This window comes from Drosophila persimilis, unplaced genomic scaffold (genome assembly GCF_003286085.1).
Source record: "Drosophila persimilis strain 14011-0111.01,24,50 unplaced genomic scaffold, DperRS2 tig00000002-arrow-pilon, whole genome shotgun sequence".
Taxonomy (NCBI): Eukaryota; Metazoa; Arthropoda; class Insecta; order Diptera; family Drosophilidae; genus Drosophila; species Drosophila persimilis.
The window spans coordinates 11,926,620-11,945,139 of record NW_020825289.1 but is presented as its reverse complement, the minus strand read 5'-3'; the positions used below and the strand labels follow the sequence as shown (position 1 = coordinate 11,945,139).

The following is an 18,520-nucleotide window of genomic DNA, read 5'->3' as shown; positions in this document are numbered from 1 at the left end:
GGCTTGCTGCCCGATGCCGACACCTAACACTCGTAGCACTCAAATAGAAATAAACTATTATCCGTAACCGGTTATTTGTTGGTTTTACTATTCACTGGTTTGCTGTTACTGGGAGATTAAACAAATGGTTATCGAAGGGATGGATGATCTTTAGCCCACCCCACCTTTAGCCCTGGCTTCAAGGCTTCGTCGGTCTTATTATTTGTATTCGCATCAATCATCATCACTTTCGTTATTTAATTAGCTGAGCCCTAACCAGAATCGCAATAAAATCAAAGCTGTGGTCTCTTGAGAAAACAAGATCAAAAGAAAGAAAACTGGAAAAGTCACCGTATACTCGGACTCGCACTCGGACTCGCATTCGCACTCGGACTCGGACTCGGACTCGTGGCTAACTCTGAGAAAGCCACTGTGCACAGAGTACGGGTTGGATTGGATCATTAGCTGGTCTCCCGACTCACGCCAGAGCCGACTAGGCCCATACGTGTTTCGAGCGTGGCCGCGTCAAGTGAATCTATGAGTATTCGAATCCGATTGCGCGTCTCTAATCGCCTGGCCTGGTGCGTGCTTCCAAGATTTCAATACGGGTTCGAACCACTTTTGTTTTCCAGTTGCGGGCGTCAGCGTGGGCCACGCAGGCGACAGGTTGCGCATACAAATAGGAAATGGGAACGGGTAGCCAGACTGTAATTAAAGCACGCTCTATGTAAGCCAGCGCCACCCGAAGCCGAACAGCAGTTGGCGAGTGCAATGGTCCGGTACGATACCACCTCTGTCCAGGGGTCTGCGGAACACTTAGCTGGAAGTGCGGAATCAGTTTATGATTGGCCTTTGCTTTGGCTGTTATCGTGCGCGCAGATTTGAACAGATTAAGCCGATTCACAAGTACCGGACGCCTATTACTTATTTAATCTTCTTGGTAGCTTGACTTGACAGGGCGTGGCAGCGCTGGCTATTAGCCAACACACAGAGTTGACAACTAAGTGGCCCGAGATGCTGCAACGAAAGTGAAACTGGAACTAAAACTTAAACTGAAACTAGTATATACGTATACGTAACGTACTATACAATCTTTGTACATATGTATATGTATGTTGTCACACAGAAACGTGATCCAAGACTCGATGAAGGGGGCTGTAGTAGAGCTAAATGCGTGCCGTGCCGACTATTTACTGACTATTGAGCAATAGTATGGCCAAACGAACCGACTCGGAGTGTGCCATGTTTGAACTTGAAATTGATTAAAGGGTCTACTACTATTTGCCTCATTTGGAAGAATTAGGTTTGAATCTGGATCCGTGCTGAAAAAGCCGTTCAATGGTTATAATCGTGTCTCAGTTTCAGCTGTTGCACTTTTCCTTTTCAACATATACCATCTGACTCATATTTGTCCATAGCACCAATCAACAATTCTATATTGTTTATCTAAAAACACTAACATAAAATCCCGATTTAAGAACGGTGGAAGAAACCTATTCGCAGACCTAATAAATATACAAAAAAGTCATAAAAATCGGTGTTGGGAGGAACAGAAGCAGAAACACCAAGCCACGAGATTTTGTTATGTATTAGAGAATATGCACAGTGCACTTGAAATATCTTGAAATACGAGCAAACTAGGACCTAGCCCTGATGCGTGGTCCTTCAATAACTTGACATGCGTCTTGCAACATATGCCCCTTTAATTGATTTTCCCATTGACGTCAGTGGTCGAGAATTGAGCTTAAATGCTAAATTAATTATTCAATATTTGCCAATGTTACTCTTTTGTTCTTTGCATGGGAATAACAACAGATTTTCAGATTCAATAACTTTGACACAATTGTGCGTACATAATCAATAATGGGGGACAATGTGACAAAGCCATTCGACAGCGACAGTGATCATTCTAATGGTAAGCAATTATTCTCTTCAGGGACATTTTCGATTCATATTGATTTCCCATTATAGTTGCTAAAGATCGGACGACATCGACGGTGATTGATATTGGTAAGTCTGATGACTGATTGGTTTAGAATAGCACTGTAAGGGTTATATTTTATTTTACATATTTCTAAAAATATAAGAAAAAGTCAGTTTTGTTATCTGATAAAATCTGGGTATGGTATGGTATGGTGGCTGTATTAATATCATTATATCGTTCCCAAACTTAAACAATACCAAAATTTAAGTCAAACAGATCATGATATGGGCAGCTGTATGATATTTACGAACTAGAGACAATTTTGCAAGATTATTTTGAGACCAAATCAGGAAGTTTAAGTTAAATTCTACACTGTTTGGTCTAGCCGCATAGTACATATCCATCAAATCACATATATATGTATATGTATTTTTGTATTGTTTGAAGTGCCACATCATGCTGACTATTTGTCGTTTATCAGTGAGTGTTTGTACGAAATCATCATAAGAAAGGCAGAATAAAAGGAATTGAAAATCTAATAGTAAAAATAAAGTCAGAATATAATATAGGTCTGTTCTTAATCGCCTTAATCCCCATACCACATAGTAGATGGATCTAATTATGACCCAGAATAAAGTTTTAATTTTTTAAACATGTATAGTAGTACATACAGACCGATTAGTTGTTATCAGCTCAAAATCCGACAAAAAAAGTACACACATGCATACATGAAAAGTATATGCTGATAAAAGTCTGTTGTCGAGTATATTTATGAACTTTAGAAGAACAGTACATTCAGTAGCGGCCGGCATTTCTTTTGGAAAGGTGTGTTTCTAGAGTGACCGATAATTAAACAATGATATAAACAAGTGTTTTCAGAAAACAGTGCATAGTTGTTCCCCTTCGACTGCGATAGTTAGGTTTCAGCCGTTTTTACGAGGCAGGCCAGGTTTCCAAAGTCAATTTGAACAGAAAAACTGTCTAAAAAAAATAAATAATGAGTTCTGAGAATAGCAACCGTCTCACAACCGAATGTTCGGGTAATTATGCAGCAGGGCATTCCATTCATTTTTTGAATACTATGTAAATGAAACTACAACCGTTGGAAAAGCGTCTATCGAATCTTTCGATTGAAATTTCTCACTGATTAACTGGAAGCACAGAGCCAGCCATATGGGAAAAATATGCAGTGAGAGAGAGGAGATATACATATGTGGCAGCTTGTTTTTCCAGTTATGCTCGGAGCAGCCCTGTGGCAGAGATTAGCGATTGTTAATCACAAATTTAATCACAAATAGTTATTCGACTGATAGCTGAGATACGTATCTGAAGTTGGATAAAAACGATTTTTTTGCATATGACTCTCATGCTATCAATCTCTTCGCAGCAAACTTTGCAAAGTCTAACGATGCAGCAGACTGCATGCATGGCAACAGGCGTACATGTGACGTAGCAATCTCAATTCACACATATGTACATTCATACACGATTTAGATTAATGCTCTGCGTACAGCTTCATCGTTTAAGACCAGCTTCATGTCATACAGCTATAACAGCTGTGCGCTATGCAGCCCTGCGTTAATTCGATAACTTATCGGACCGCCTTCAGCTTTTACGAAGCTTTTTTAAACTTATTACTGTATTATTGGGGCCCAAACTTGCGAAGCGTTAACAACAGTAAACACAGCTCCACACTCCGTGATTATTCGGCGTGCATGTTTTCGTGAAAAGTCTAAACTGTAGCAGCAAATAAAAAGCAAACCAAACAGTCGGAGTGGAGTGAATGTGCAAAAATCAAACAAAGTGTTGCATATGTTTTTGTGTGTCTCTCTCTCTTCCACATCGCAGAACCAGAAACTGAAAGCGAATCCCCCAGCGTCCCCACACCCGCATCTACATCACTGTTCCAGTCCGAGTCCGACATAATGGCCAATTTCGACGATGTGAGTGTTCCAGTGCACAGCGAATAAGAAAAATATATAACAATTATTAACACACAAACGAAAATTGTGCACGTAACAAACATTATGCCCCATTGTGTTTGATTTTATTTTTATTTTGAATTTTTGTTTTCGTCGTCGTCGTCGTTATCTCCCCTCTGTATGCGTGTTGCATGCTCTCATCACTCGGTTATTACGAATGTGAAAAACCAACAACGCCGCCGCCGAATCCAATCCAATCCCCATACCACACAAAACACCAACTACGATGAACAACAACAACTACGACCAGACGTTGCAACGCGCCCGCCTCGCATTCGCCAGCGGCAAGACCAGGAACGTAAGCTTTCGGTAAGTTGAATCGGAATCTGTAGCCGAAGCTGAAGGAAAACCTGGCGTCCAAGCTGAAGCTGTTTATGTTTACACCACCAGCTGGGGGCTATTATTATTGCTATTACGTTACAGAAATTCGGTTTCAGCAACGCAGTAATTGCTGTGCAAGTTGGGTATCTTTGTACATGTATACTGAACTGATCCGCCGAGAAAGGAGAGCTCTGAACTTTGGGACGCACCACCCCCACCCCACCCCTTCTTGGGCTGATAAGAAGTGTAAATAGATAGTATAGTTATATTCTGAAACGCGAGCAAAGTCTACAGACTTGTACATTCTGATATGCATTAATATTAATGTCCCCCACGACTCCTCGGACTGTTTAATTCGAACTTTGACTTCGGAAAGTGGTTGGATGGTGTGGGCTGTACTTTGAATGCAATTAGGTAACCCTGAACTTGTTTTTCTATCTGGCTGGGCTTGTAACTGGAATAATTACTAATATATGTACAGCTCGCGAGCAGTTCGGTCCACAATAGTCACACGAACATACGCACACACCGACAGGCAAAACACACACATTTATGGATATGTTAATAGACGAGCAAAATATAAGAAGCAAAAGACACACGAAGAACAGGCGATATGCCGATAGTTTTGATTTGCCAAGTGTGAAACGGAAGTGCGGAAGAATCTGCGCCCAAGGCTGCTGGCCTGGCCATTTAATTTCATGATCTTTCCAAAGCTCCGCTCCGAACAAATGAACACGTTCTATGAACGTTTTCGCCTTTGGCAACTCAACTTCTACTTCAGCTTTGATTCTCTACTCTTGCTTTGATTATATTTAAATACATTTTCTTGATAATTCCAAAACGAAACACTAGACTGGTCATCAGTCGTCCCGAGCCCAGTCGAGCCCCGATCACATCAGTGCGCTCCGCTAATTGCTTTATTTATATTCACGGCGATGGCTCGGACATATTGTTTTGGATATCCGACTATGGGTTTATGTTTGTCATAACCAAATGGTGTTCGTTCAATTGCAATTGCAATTCCCAGAGGCTGTTTACCTCACCTTGAATCCCGGGAGATCTGATTGATCCGCTAGCAAGTGTGCAGAGCTGTTTGACACGATCTTTGTTTAGGTACCTGTTCAATTGGATCGGGTTTGAGTCTGGTTCTCAAGCCGGTTTTACAGTTCTAATCGCTGTACACCTCAGTCCCGTCCGGTCCCATATTCCATCCCATTTGGGTTGACTCATTGGCTCGCGTAGAATATTTCATAACTGCCAATAAAACTAGCATTGACCTTCCCCAAGAGCCTCTCGTGCATTGTGATTGAGTATTGATTTTGTTTTGGTCTTTGTTTCGCTATTTTGCCGCGGAACTCATCCTATCATCATCATCATCATTTATCTATCTACTAATTATTTGTGGCTTTGGCTTTGGCTTTGGCTATCGCTTCTTTTCGCATTCACAGTCGCAAGCAGCTGGAGAATCTGCTGCGTTGCTATGAGGAGAACGAGTGCGACATTATTAGTGCCTTGGAGGCGGATCTGCGTCGCCCCAAGCAGGAGAGTCTGATCGTGGAGACCGAATTCATGAAGAACGACATCAAGCACATTCTGTACCATCTAAGTGATTGGGTCAAGGCAGAGAAGGTGAGCACCAATACACTTAAGACCTTTGGGCCTCTGAATTACTAGATCGTTCTACCATTTCTCTCGCCCCTTTTTAGCCCTCTAAGTCGATCATTAATGTGATGGACGATGTGCAGATCTATAACGATCCCTTTGGCGTTGTCCTAGTGATTGGTGCCTGGAATTATCCGTTGCAGTTGCTGCTTGTCCCCGTGGCCTCTGCCATTGCCGCCGGTAACTGCGTGGTGATCAAGCCCAGCGAGATCGCCGCCAACTGCGCCAAGTTTATTGCCGAAGTCATTCCAAAATATCTCGACAATGTGAGTTCCAAAGCATTCCAAACACCAACTTAATTTACTAATCCTAATCAACGCCGCTCCAGGATTGCTATCCAGTGGTCTGCGGTGGACCCAGCGAAACGGCTGAGCTGCTCAAACAGCGCTTCGACTACATCTTCTACACGGGCTCCACCCGCGTCGGAAAAATCATTCATGCGGCGGCCAACCAGCACCTGACGCCCACCACCCTGGAGCTAGGCGGCAAGAGGTGAGCATGCAGCGCGGACAGCATCGGATGGCGGGTGATTCATGCGTGTTGTTCTTCTTCCAGTCCTTGCTACATTGACAAGTCGGTGGAGCTGCGCACAGCTGTAAAGCGTATCCTGTGGGGCAAACTAATAAACTGCGGCCAAACCTGCATTGCCCCCGACTACATCCTCTGCTCGAAGGAGATGCAGGACAAGTTCGTGGCCGAAGCCAAGGACGTGCTCAAAGAGTGGTACGGCGATAACATTCAGAGCAGCCCCGACCTGAGCCGTGTCATCAACAGCGGCAATTTCCAGTGAGAAGAAAGCAGAATGGTACACGAAATATGACTGATTGAGACACTACTTGTTGCCTTACAGGCGCCTGCTTGGGCTAATGAAGTCGGGACGCGTCGCTGTGGGCGGTAAGTACGATGCCAGCGAGCGTTACATTGAGCCCACTATCCTGGTCGATGTCAAGCCCCACGACCCCATTATGGAAGAGGAGATCTTCGGCCCCATCTTGCCCATCTATACCGTGGAGAGTGCCTACGATGCGATCAAGTTCATCAATGCCAGGTATGTCCGTCTGTGTGCCACGTCAGGACTGACTGCCCCTTGTCCCTGTCTGTTCATTTGTCTTTTGCATCTCCCACAATACCACAATACACCAACAACAACAAAAACACACCAATATCACAATACCAATGTCCGGTTCGAAATGTTTTTCTCTTAGAGAGAGTCCACTTGTCCTGTATATTTTCACATCGGAAACAGAGGTTCAAAATCTGTTCGTAAACGGCACACAATCGGGCGGAATGTGCGTGAATGACACGATAATGCATTATGCCGGTAAGAGACCGCAACAAGGTCAAATCAAATAAAAAATCAAGACGCTAATGGATGTGGATAACGCTAGCGGCTACGGTTTATACGATACGATCCCAAGTAGTCCGTTCCGCCTCTATATAGTCTTACTTTCCCTCTACGGTTTTGGTCTCCTATTTTTTTCCAAAAAAATTTCCAGGCTCGAACTGTAGTTTGAGAGAGTTTGTTTAATTTGTATTTTAAATTTATTTGCATCTGGTGGCGGTGATAAATATTTTTTGTATATACTTAGCTCCCTCGTTGTATGCTCCCTGCCTTGTTTTATTGTACCCAATCCCAACCCACCCGGCGATAGATTCGCCCGGGCAGCTAGGAGTATCTCTAACGATCCAACACGTTGCTCCCCTTACACTTTTCATCAAACTTTCCGCATTTCGTTTTATATTCATATCATTGATGATGTTCGCAGATCTGTAGATGGGGACAGAAAACTTTCGAACAGAACTGCGTATGTTTCTTGGTTTGTCTTTTATGTGTTACTCTTTTTTTAGCCCCGGTTGATGCTCGAAGAAGTCAACTGCACTCTTATGTTTATAAAAACTGTCACTTAATCTGTTTAACAATTACTCCCTTCTCCTTCCTTACTCCCCGTAATTAGAGAGAAACCTCTTGTAATTTACGTGTTTTCAAACTCAAACAAGCTAGTTAAAGAGTTCAAGAGCAATACCACAAGCGGCGGATTCTGCAGCAACGAAACTATTATGCATTGTGGAGGTATTTTCTATGCTACTGTACATATGTATTTATATATATAGATAAGAGATCTTAGTGGTAGTAAAGTAGTATATCCATGATGGAAGTTGCACCCGACACTTGTGTTCTATTTAAAGGGGTCTGCGGCACCACTCAATCAATCAGTTTTTGAATTGCAAATTATGCACTTCTGACACTTGACTGTAGACAACGAACACCAAGAGCACCACAGCTACAAACAGCACAACCCAGTAAGACAAGCACCCAGCGGCACTCCTTTTCTGTTAATTTGAACTAAAGCTCTTTGTTTGGGTTTGGTTTTCGGCTTGAGTTTGGACTTAATGAAATTGGTTTTGGCTGGAATTTGCTTTACAACTTAATGCTTGGGTGTAGATACGAATCTAATCGTAAGAGTAACTAAGATAGCTAATCATAACTTTGGTGGTAGCACTAAATAGGTATTTATAAATACAAGTGCTCATATGGCTTCTGCTCAAATCAACAGTTGATGTGCTGCCCTTCGGGGGCGTTGGCATGAGCGGCATGGGCTCCTACCACGGAAAGTACGGCTTTGACACCTTTACACACAAGAAGTCGTGTCTGGGCAAAGATCTGTCGGCGGTCGGTGAGAAGTTGGCCTCGTAAGTTTACAATTTCCATTGCTGATTGGGGCACAGTGTGTAATATACAAGTTTTTGTTGCAGAGCTCGCTATCCCCCGTACTCAGATCGCAAGGGATCGTTCCTGTCGTTCTTGCTGCGCAAGCGCCGACCTCTGCCCAATTTCTATCTGACACATGTGCTCGCCATCGGCCTGGGCGTAGGTCTGACAGTGCTGGCCAACTATTACCTACAGGTAAGAAAGGTATTTATGCTTGATCCTCACGCTCAACATGAATCTGTGTTTATTAAAAATATGATTATCTTCCATGCACATCTCTACCATGCCTACTCTCGAACACACAACATTATTTGGACAACACTCGAACTTGCACCACAACAACATCTACACCCTTCACTCTCACTCTTCCCAATTCATACACTGCTATTGTCCGCCGTATCTAGGGTAAGCTGTTGTCGCGTTAGGATCGAGGGCGGATCCGAGAGACCTTCACGCCGTAAACCGAACCAGTGGACCCAACCGTTTATATGTGGATCTGTTTGAAATAAATTTATATTCATAGATTAGTTTCTGTACTGGGTTTCATGCTATGCTGATACTAACCACAACCACCACACACACGTACATTACCTTACTGACAGAATATTGAGCGACGGTTTTGTGTTTGTTTGGATCCACGAAACTCTAAATTTAAACAAAAAACTGTACTCTTATATGTGTTTTTACGGATTGGAAGCACTTGCCCAACTGCGCATTATTTATCCCGTACTCACATTTTTATTTTCAGAAAAATGCAACTGAATAAAGGTCTATACTTTTATACTTTTTATACGCATATCGGTGGGTCATGTCTAGCTTTGGATACTTCGTGTTACATATATTAGTTATTGTTATTTAGTTGCTATTTTATACAAATGTGAATGCTTACTAAAATATATGTCAAAAAATTGGCGTGATTTGTGTTTTTCTTTCCGTTGGGTCGGAATTTTAAAATTCAACGGAATTTTGTGAAAACTACCAACTTAGTAGAAAAAGCAAGCGTTGCTTTGCAGCTCTGCGCCTACATTCTAGCGTTGCCAGAAAATCAGTACACATCGAAGGAATCTATCGAACAATTGTTTATACAAATTTTCATAGGGCCACACTGACGTGTACGGATTTTTTGTCTATCATTTACGTGAAAATATTAAAAAATAAATTGATACAATGGCCGCTCGCGGCGATATGATTGCACAATTCATTGAAATTACCGGTACTGACGACAACACGGCCACGTTCTACTTGAACAGCTCCGAGTGGGACATAGAGGTGAGACATGCAAGGGCCGGCGACTTCGCAATGATGCAGCAAAACTAACGCATTTCTGCCCTGTTAGCAAGCTTTGGGTAACTACTGGAACACCCAAAGTGACATGCCACCTACTCCGACAACGGGGCAGTCGAATGACCCATCGCCAACTACACCAGTAGCACCGACTTCTAGCAGTGGTGCAGCAACCAAAAGCGCCGGCGCTGACGCTGGAAAAAAAGTCCCAAAGGCCAAGCCAAAGTAAGTGCACAGCTTTGTGAGACTGGAACGCCTAGAAGTCTTAAAGTAACAATTATTTGCTAACAGGTTTGCCACACTAAACGACATGTCCAAGGAGCCCTCAGATGACGAAGAGCATCAGGCATTCTATGCCGGGGGCTCAGACCGCTCTGGCCAACAAGTATTGGGTCCACCCAAACGCAAGAACTTTCGCGAACAACTCTCCGATATGATGCGTTCAGCTCAGGAGCAAAACGTTAGCGATCTTGGTCCATCGACCAGTAGTGGATCTTCCGGAGGCGGTGGCAGCGGAAACGTTTGGGGCCAGGGAATGCGTCTGGGCATGACCGATAGCGATCACACAGCCGTGGGCATAAATCGTGCTGCAGAGACGTCGAGCAACAAACCGGTAGTGGTACTTAAACTTTGGAGCCAAGGTTTCTCCATCGATGGGGGAGAACTGCGTCACTACGATGATCCGGAGAACAAAGAATTCCTAGAGACTGTCATGCGCGGGTAAGCAACGATCACTTTCGACATTCAGGAGCGAGATAGCAATTGTAATTGGGAATGCTTCTGTTTCAATAGGGAAATACCTCAGGAACTGCTGGAAATGGGTCGCATGGTCAACGTCGATGTAGAGGATCACAGACACGAGGACTTCAAACGCCAGGCTGTACCTCAGACATTCAAAGGTTCCGGGCAGAAGCTCGGCAGTCCCGTGGCAAATGTTGCCACCGCAAAGGCTCCTGTAGTTGCTGCGGCCGCGCCTCCCGCCGAAGCTGCCCAACAAGAGGCCAATGCTCGTGAGGCCATTAATTTGAATTCCGAAGCTCCATCGACCACTCTGCAGATTCGTCTTGCAGACGGCTCACGTCTGGCTGCGCAGTTCAATTTGACACATACCGTCTCGGACATTCGTCGATTCATACAAACGTAATATGCTCGTATAATATTTGCATGCTTTCGAACAGTGAATCATTCTCCATTTCAGAGCTCGTCCACAGTACTCGGCCAGCAATTTCACCCTGGTCTCTTCGTTCCCCACACGTGAGTTGAGCGATGATAGCTCCACCATCGAGAAGGCTGGCCTCAAGAATGCCGCGCTCATGCAACGTCTCAAGTAGAATCCTAAGTTGAATACCAAAGCTACGTTTTCCTTGTGGAGAGCATCGGGCTTATCAAATTAACGGTGAAGTTATAGCGGATTCAGTGTGTACAATTGTCTATTATATATCCAATATACAATTTCTGGACCTTCTCTTTATGGCAGTCAAGTAATCTCTCAAATTATGAGCTACATGTAAACTCAGACTTACGACTAAATTAAACAACGAAAGGGCTTAGCTTAAATGAGAAGATCTACCTCATTGCGGAGACTGTTGATGTGGTCCATGAAGTCCTTTCGCACTCCGTTGCGCCAGTCGTGTAGACCATCGGCCCCCACACGGGCACAATCCACATAACGATGCACGAATCCGGTGGATAGCGAAAGCTCAACATGTGCCGTGCTCGCCAGAAGCTGTGTCGGGGGAAGATCCAGGCGGTCTAGGAGCATTTTGTAGGGAGCTTTGCATTCCGGGTCATATTGAATATTGTCGAGCAACAGTTTCTTCAGCTCGTCAAAGCACACGGCAAACGTGGCCAGCTCGAAGCGTGCTGTGTCGGCGGAGAAGTGTCGCAGCTGCTGCTGCAGCGAATTCTGGGAACGATCAGCAGCAAAGCGTGAATTTGGATAGAATACTTCGTTCGGCTGTAGCAGTATAGTGAAGCTGGCCTGGTTCACATTCCGCAGCAAGCAATCGGTCTGGATTAGCTCGCGCACCCGGCTGGCAGTGGCGTTGTTTAGCAGGAAGGGAAAGTTGAAAGGAAGCGCGTACAGATGGATATTAGTTCGGTCCAGCACGCGGATGATATTCTCCGGGAGTTCATCGTAGTTGTACACCAGAAAGTGTTCAATGCCGAGAGCCTGATGAATCAGAAAGAACTGAAGTAGGGCGTTTTCGTTGCGACCGAACCCTGAGGTCATGTTGAAGCCCACAAGATCCACACAGACGGTCGCCGGTAAGCGAGCTGGTGATGGTGCTGTTGCTGCTGCTGCCTTGGCGTCTGTGCTCCCACTCGCACGCTTGAGATGATGCAAGCGTATCTTGACTGGGCTCCTGATCGACGTGATATCCGTGAATGAAACACTCTCTGGCTGACCGAAATCACGACTCACTTGACAGAAGAAATGGTAGCTGGTAAAGTTTGTGCTCTTGTCGTTGAGCAGACCCTCACTGGCATCGCGTTGGAATCGAAATTTTCCCTGTACACTGCGACTCCCGCCAACAGCCAGGCTGCATCGGAAGTCCACCACAGCTCCCTGTTTGCCAACAACCAGGACGTGGGCTTCTCCGCCGGCCACCAACTCCTTGCGCATCCAGTAGGCGGAGTATGCATGAAAGGAATCCCCGATCACCTGCCACACTGGCATCGGCCGCCATAGAGCCGTTTGCGGCAGATCTTCCTTCGTTCCGTTCTCCAAGCGGCGCAACACGGCGACATCGCTGCGCCCAAAGAAGTTCACGTACTTGAGGACATATTTGAGACGATTGTTTTCCGTCTTGTACATCAGGAGCACGCCCACGCTCAAGCAGGAGATGAGCAACAGCACCAGCTGTTGATATTTACGCATTTTTTGATTGATTTCCTAGGAAAGATGGTTTAAATTAAAAGATTACTGACAATTGATTAATGAGAATTTACTCTTTAATTTTTCTTTTTATTTTTTGTATTAGTGCTTAAGGCGGGACCTTTTGAAGGTGGAAATTGCCAAGACAAAGAATAGAAGATGTTGTTTTACATCAATTTCGTCGATGAAGTCAATTAGTGGTTCGCGCTGATGTTTTCTTTTTTAAAGAATTTGTAGATTATACTTTCTTAGAGATGGGAAGTTTTGCCCGGTTGTGTTGTTGTTGGTACAATTTAAAATTAAATGCGAGGCCTTATCGATACTATCGCATGTATCACATATGTTACTAGGAACTTGAATTTTGGCAAGCACTAAACCGTCTGTTGATTCTTTTAGCGGCAATGGCTTTAAGGAACCACGGCTTGGATGATGTTGAGGGGAAAAGCGAGCAGTAAGGTTCCATTTAACCACTGTGTATTTCCCTCGTCTGTGGGCTTCTTTGCTGCTGCGTCAACTGAAGTGTTCTTAGCGTGTCCGGGAATGTAGTGAAGCTCTACAGTTCTTAGATGTTGATTTTGTTGAACCTTTTTTTCTGATTTGTAGGCGATAAAGTTAAAGTGTATGGCGTACGCCTTTTTCCTGGCCTCGCACTGCGGGTGAGTGGCAGAATGTTCCCCCTTGCAGTTTGCACAGACCAGCCCTGAGCAGATAATATCCTTGTTGTGATCTTGTCCGCAATCTCCTCGATTTTGCTTAGCCTTTCTGGCATTATTCGGGCCTTTATGCCCCACATAATACTTGTTAACGATGATTTTACAATTATTTCCGTTTTTCGTACTCACGGAAGCCACATATTTTTCACATATTTCAAAATATACCGTACATATAACGATAAAAAAAAAGAACTTAGCCCACTTAAGCCCCCATTTATTTAAACTGGACAACAACTTGAGTGATAATAATAATTACTCTTTTATGCATAAAAGACCACCATATCTTTCACCTTTCATAATTTTCCTGGATTGTATTTTAATACCCACTGGTATACAATGTGTTAATTGTTCTGTCAATGCTCGGAAGTCAAATTCGTCGATTTTGATATTCGATTTGATACAACAAGCTAGAAAGGACCTCCAACCCGAAACACATAATTTTACCCTATTGATTAATTAGTTTTCTATACGACTGGCTAGTTTGAAGTGGAATAAGTCTAATTGTTGCAGGGTAATTGTTTTGATAAAAAAATCCTTTCACGAAAAAGAACAATTTCCAAAAGAAGAGAGCAAGATAGCCACCAACAAATTTTTCAAGAACAATTTCACGAGCTCAGAATATATAGTATATTGAATTGGAGAGATCAACTGGTAAATTCAAATACCTTAAATATTATTTAAGGACCATCATATATTGATAATTCTGATAATATGTATATATTAATCGCTTCCTCCTGTTATAGGTAAGAAAAATACGCGTGAGTCGAGTCAAGTTATCCATTTATCGATGTGTGCCAGCTGTTCTGGGTGTTGTTGTCGCAGCTTTGTGGGTGTGGGAACAGGAGACAACGACAACGAATTGTCGAGGAGAAGTGCAACAGCATAAAACCTGCAGCTTTGGTCGCCGCTGCACACCTCTATACTTTATAGATACAATTATTTTTGCACTAAGCAGCGATGTCATCATCCTCAACTTCCAGCCCCACGGACAATAGCTCCCACGGTTCAGTGGCTCTTTCTTCTTTCGCCGCCATAAATGCCGTGTCTGGGACAAACACAAGCACAAGTGGGAGCCAGAAGCCATTTTCCCTCTCGGAGCGTTTGAACTTTGAGATCTACCGTTATTCCAGTTATTCGCCAAATTATCTGCCTGAGTAAGTGATTGGTGAGAGGGGGAAAGGGATAAGACGCTTTTCATTGCAGTTCTTCTGCAGTTGCATTTCGTAATTGTTGTTGTCAATTGGGCATATACATATGTATGTGTGATATGTACATATGCATTTAGCGTTTACCGTTCAGCTATCAGATATGTTTTGTTCTTTTTTGATTAATTTTCAGGAATATACTCGTAGACACCCCGAACGATCAAACGTCCCGCTGGTCAGCCTACACCAACATCCCCCCACAGTTTCTTACCTTGAAGCTGCGACGCCCCGCCATTGTGAAGAAAATCAAATTTGGCAAATTCGAGAAGTCGCACGTTTGCAACATCAAGAAGTTTCGTGTATTTGGGGGCCTGGAGGATGAGCACATGGTCTTGTTGCTAGAGGGGTGAGCTCTGCAGTACACTCCTACAATCTTCAAATCAGAAACTGTTTTATTTATTTGCAGTGGTCTCAAGAACGACAATATACCAGAAGTATTCAACCTGCGCTGCATGACCGAAGACGGTTCGGAGAATCTACCAGTACTGTATCTCAAGATTGTTCCACTGCTGTCTTGGGGTCCATCGTTCAACTTTAGTATATGGTACATCGAAATCCACGGCCAAGACGATCCCATGTATACGTGTGCGAGGATGAAGAACTATAATACACTACGAGAAATTGAGATTATCAAGCTGTGCCTCAAGCACTTCCGGCAGCAGGGCTACATGAGTGCCTTCGGGGCGCTTCAGGAACAAACAAATGTGAAACTGGAGCACCCGCTCATCAGTGAACTGCACAAATACCTGGTAATGACTCGGTAATTTCAGTGATTTAAATTTGTTCATCGATTCCCATGATTACGTTCAAAGGTGGTGCAAGGGGACTTTGAGAAGGCCGAGCGCTTCATCGCCGAGTGCATCGATGAGGGGCTCATGGACGAATATCTTTACAAGCAAGACTATAAGCACAACTGGCATATGAAACACACTGAAAGCGAGGTAAAACCTGGTCTGTATACACCCATATCAATATGTGTATGGGAAACATATCTAAATATTTGTTTTGCAGGCACTCGTGGTGGCCATCAGTTGGTGGTGGATGCGAAAAAACGCCTCATATATTTGTATGGAGGCTGGGATGGCTATCAAGATCTGAGTGACCTTTGGGTATATAAGATCGAGGAAGATGAATGGACGCTGCTATGCGAACGGTCGGAGCAATCCGGCGGTCCAACGCCGCGTTCCTGCCACAAGATGATCTTTGATCCGATAAGCGAAAACATCTTTATACTTGGTCGTTACCTAGACAACTTGATACGATCTTCAGAATGCATTAAGAGTGACTTTTATCTGTACGATACGCGGGCTCGAAACTGGATGCAGATCTGTGATGACACCAGTCAGGTGGGTGGGCCGCAGCTCGTCTACGACCACCAGATGTGCATTGATGCCGACAAGCGAACCATTTACGTATTTGGCGGAAAAATACTAACACCACGCAGTGTCAATGCCACAGGTGCCATCGAGCCCGAATACTCGGGACTGTTCTCCTACCATATTGCAACGAATACCTGGACCCAAATCCTTGTCGACTGTCATCACACGAGTGCGTCGCAGACTGATGTTATGTCTATAAAGTCACGCATCACGCACTGCATGGTTTTCCACAATGTAAGCCCGTTCAGTGTTTGTAGCGAAGAGAAAACTCAATTCACAATCAAATTTATTAGAAACAAAGAAAACTCTACATATATGGCGGTCAGCGTGGCAAGGAGGATCTGGATGAGTTCCTCAGCTACGACGTGGATACCCAAGCCATATCAGTGCTCAACAAAGAACATCCGAACCAAGGCACCACCGCTGGCAATGAGGCCAAATTTGAGCCATCGTCAGGATACACACTGCGTGCGACGATTGATTGTGAACGCGACGAAATTTACGTATTCTCCGTAAGTCTAAAGTCGAATAATGATCACACCTTTAACTAATAAGTGCATTCTAGAGTCTGAGTAAGATTAAGGATCGCCGAGACATACAGCATATGGATGCATCAAACTCGTTCTGGGTCTACTCGTTGCGTCAACGCAAGTGGTCGCGCATCTACTATTGTCGGCACAGTAGCCAAGATGGGAACTCGATTAGCAGAGCCAACATTTTGGGAGCCAACAAGGGTGATGTTCTAGAGCCCTGCCCTCGCTATGCGCATCAGTTGGTCTACGATGAATTGGCCAATAACCACTACCTATTTGGGGGAAATCCTGGCATCTGTCAGCAACAACAACTGCGACTAGACGATTTTTGGATTCTTTCTTTGGAAAAGTTGGTATTCTTCACCAGCACAACCGGACAGAGGCTAACTTCTGCTCATTTCAGGCCTAAACGGGACGAGATTCTAAAGCATTGCCGTTTCTTAGTGCGTAAGATGCGCTATGAGGAGATGGCTCGCCAAGATCCAGTATCTGCAATGCAGTATCTGCGTCACAACATCGCCGATGTCATTGATCACGACGATGCAGAGCAGCTGAATAACGTAAGGTTTGCTTTCCCGTCATCTGACTAACGATTAACTGGGACTTTCCGTTTTTTTTTCTTTCTAGTTTCACAAGCTGGCCTCGCTGCTCTTTAAGACACACGACGGATGCCTAGAACAGAGAGACAGTTGTGTGGCCACACCGGCTCTGTGTCGCAATACGGAAGAGCTTGATGGTAACGCTGATGTACCAGCTAAAGGTTTGACTTTCGATAGATATGTAACATTTGGATGGCATAGAAGCTAAGAAATTTCTTTCTTCAGCAGATCTGTCCGATGGCAGCGCAACCGAGAACATTTCCCTGGAATCAAATGAAAGCTTAGCCACATCTGGCATATCGGAGACTGCTTCCAGTCCCAGCTCCTCCTCTTGCACAAAAAGAGCACGAACAGAGTGCAATCCTGAATTCATGAACAAACGAGCTTTCCTATTTAACAAGCTTGTGCAGCTGATGCCTCCAAGTATGGTCCAGCCGGAGCGAAACCTCAGCGACTTTGTGGTCATGTGAGCGTACCAGGCAGTGGAGTACCCAAGTGCCAAATTGAAGAAGAAGGGCAGGGCAGTCTCTTATTATCGTTAGGCCATTGAATGTGCACTCGTTTTGTTTAAAATATTATGTTAATCGATGTGATATGATGTTTAGTTTGCTTGTTTCCCTTATGGCAGGCCAGCCAAAGTTAAGTTTTGCAGCCAGTGCCAAGCACGACCAAAATATTGTTTCATTGTGATTGTTAATTTGAACTCGAAATCGAGCAGAAGACACTAAGAGAGTGGAGAATAGATTATTGCGCTTAAGACAAACAAACCATGTGTGAAAACGTTTTAAATATAATATTGATTGTGAATGTAAAACATAAGTTTAAAAAATAAAGTAATTTTTGTAATGTCTAAAACGCGCACGGGCTTGGATTCTTTTTTAATATACTTTTATTAATATTATATTGGTTTTTTTCATTAATATTAAGGTGTACATAGATACTTTTTAATTAGCTAAAAAATTTCATTAGTTACAATTGCCAATCATACAATCTTCTGTCCTTTATATATGATTTGTATGACAAATGTTTAGACATCCAACATCTCAAAAATTAGCAAATGCAGCTGCCCCCATGCCATGCACGTAAAACGTCCGTACAAATTTAATAAACCCAAGCATCCATAAAATATCAATCAATTCAAATCCTAAAAGTTTTCAATGATTTACTGTCCATGGACATGTTGGGCTGCCTGCAAACTTAGACCAAGCTTGCAGATTCTGTGGATGTTTCTTAGCTTCTGGACCTATACGTACTCGTATGTACATATGTATGTGTATGTCCCTATATGTATATAAGTAGAAATATGACTCGAATATTTCCTTCTATATATCAATCGAATGCCACAAGCTGA

At 43.7% G+C, this 18,520-nt stretch overlaps 4 protein-coding genes across 10 annotated transcripts; 3 read left to right on the top strand and 1 right to left on the bottom strand.

Moving 5' to 3' along the window:
* Positions 1-1,816: 1,816 nt before the first annotated feature.
* LOC6602060 (aldehyde dehydrogenase, dimeric NADP-preferring) lies at positions 1,817-9,368 on the top strand. Of its 6 annotated transcripts, none has more exons than XM_026985044.1 (13): positions 1,817-1,894; positions 1,951-1,989; positions 3,752-3,846; positions 4,136-4,194; positions 5,655-5,835; positions 5,913-6,134; positions 6,197-6,360; positions 6,424-6,654; positions 6,719-6,916; positions 7,824-7,939; positions 8,424-8,559; positions 8,623-8,782; positions 8,983-9,105. In XM_026985044.1, exons 1-13 carry the CDS (start codon positions 1,843-1,845, stop codon positions 9,001-9,003), a joined length of 1,674 nt encoding a protein of 557 aa, XP_026840845.1. In that variant the 5' UTR covers positions 1,817-1,842; the 3' UTR covers positions 9,004-9,105. The 6 variants fall into 6 exon arrangements, with proteins under 6 accessions (XP_026840845.1, XP_026840846.1, XP_026840850.1 ...); XM_026985045.1 differs by lacking the exon at positions 7,824-7,939 and adding an exon at positions 7,074-7,189; XM_026985049.1 differs by lacking the exons at positions 7,824-7,939; positions 8,983-9,105 and adding exons at positions 7,074-7,189; positions 9,327-9,368 and having other exon boundaries at positions 1,818-1,894; positions 8,623-8,773.
* A 353-nt stretch (positions 9,369-9,721) lies between these two features.
* LOC6602121 (NSFL1 cofactor p47) lies at positions 9,722-11,327 on the top strand. The gene is made up of 5 exons (XM_002027157.2): positions 9,722-9,847; positions 9,915-10,087; positions 10,154-10,582; positions 10,655-11,002; positions 11,061-11,327. Exons 1-5 carry the CDS (start codon positions 9,746-9,748, stop codon positions 11,191-11,193), a joined length of 1,185 nt encoding a protein of 394 aa, XP_002027193.1. The 5' UTR covers positions 9,722-9,745; the 3' UTR covers positions 11,194-11,327.
* On the bottom strand, positions 11,303-12,743 carry LOC6602122. The gene has a single exon (XM_002027158.2). It carries the CDS (start codon positions 12,741-12,743, stop codon positions 11,415-11,417), a length of 1,329 nt encoding a protein of 442 aa, XP_002027194.2. The 3' UTR covers positions 11,303-11,414.
* Positions 12,744-14,310: 1,567 nt separating this feature from the next.
* On the top strand, positions 14,311-17,909 carry LOC6602123 (muskelin). Of its 2 annotated transcripts, none has more exons than XM_026986228.1 (10): positions 14,311-14,607; positions 14,792-15,004; positions 15,065-15,407; positions 15,471-15,609; positions 15,670-16,271; positions 16,331-16,549; positions 16,603-16,919; positions 16,974-17,130; positions 17,198-17,330; positions 17,395-17,909. In XM_026986228.1, exons 1-10 carry the CDS (start codon positions 14,411-14,413, stop codon positions 17,637-17,639), a joined length of 2,565 nt encoding a protein of 854 aa, XP_026842029.1. In that variant the 5' UTR covers positions 14,311-14,410; the 3' UTR covers positions 17,640-17,909. The 2 variants fall into 2 exon arrangements, with proteins under 2 accessions (XP_026842029.1, XP_002027195.1); XM_002027159.2 differs by having other exon boundaries at positions 14,312-14,607; positions 17,398-17,909.
* The last annotated feature ends 611 nt before the right edge of the window (positions 17,910-18,520 follow it).

Bases quoted from the DNA above. Each gene is read 5' to 3' on its own strand.
- LOC6602060 (XM_026985044.1), top strand. From the start codon at position 1,843: ATGGGGGACAATGTGACAAAGCCATTCGACAGCGACAGTGATCATTCT. The intron at 6,361-6,423 runs GTGAGCATGCAG...TTCTTCTTCCAG, and splicing joins CTGGAGCTAGGCGGCAAGAG to TCCTTGCTACATTGACAAGT. The intron at 7,940-8,423 runs GTATTTTCTATG...TCAAATCAACAG, and splicing joins AACTATTATGCATTGTGGAG to TTGATGTGCTGCCCTTCGGG.
- LOC6602121 (XM_002027157.2), top strand. From the start codon at position 9,746: ATGGCCGCTCGCGGCGATATGATTGCACAATTCATTGAAATTACCGGT. The intron at 9,848-9,914 runs GTGAGACATGCA...CTGCCCTGTTAG, and splicing joins GCTCCGAGTGGGACATAGAG to CAAGCTTTGGGTAACTACTG. The intron at 10,583-10,654 runs GTAAGCAACGAT...CTGTTTCAATAG, and splicing joins CTAGAGACTGTCATGCGCGG to GGAAATACCTCAGGAACTGC.
- LOC6602122 (XM_002027158.2), bottom strand. From the start codon at position 12,743: ATGCGTAAATATCAACAGCTGGTGCTGTTGCTCATCTCCTGCTTGAGC.
- LOC6602123 (XM_026986228.1), top strand. From the start codon at position 14,411: ATGTCATCATCCTCAACTTCCAGCCCCACGGACAATAGCTCCCACGGT. The intron at 17,131-17,197 runs GTAAGGTTTGCT...TTTTCTTTCTAG, and splicing joins ATGCAGAGCAGCTGAATAAC to TTTCACAAGCTGGCCTCGCT. The intron at 17,331-17,394 runs GTTTGACTTTCG...TTCTTTCTTCAG, and splicing joins CGCTGATGTACCAGCTAAAG to CAGATCTGTCCGATGGCAGC.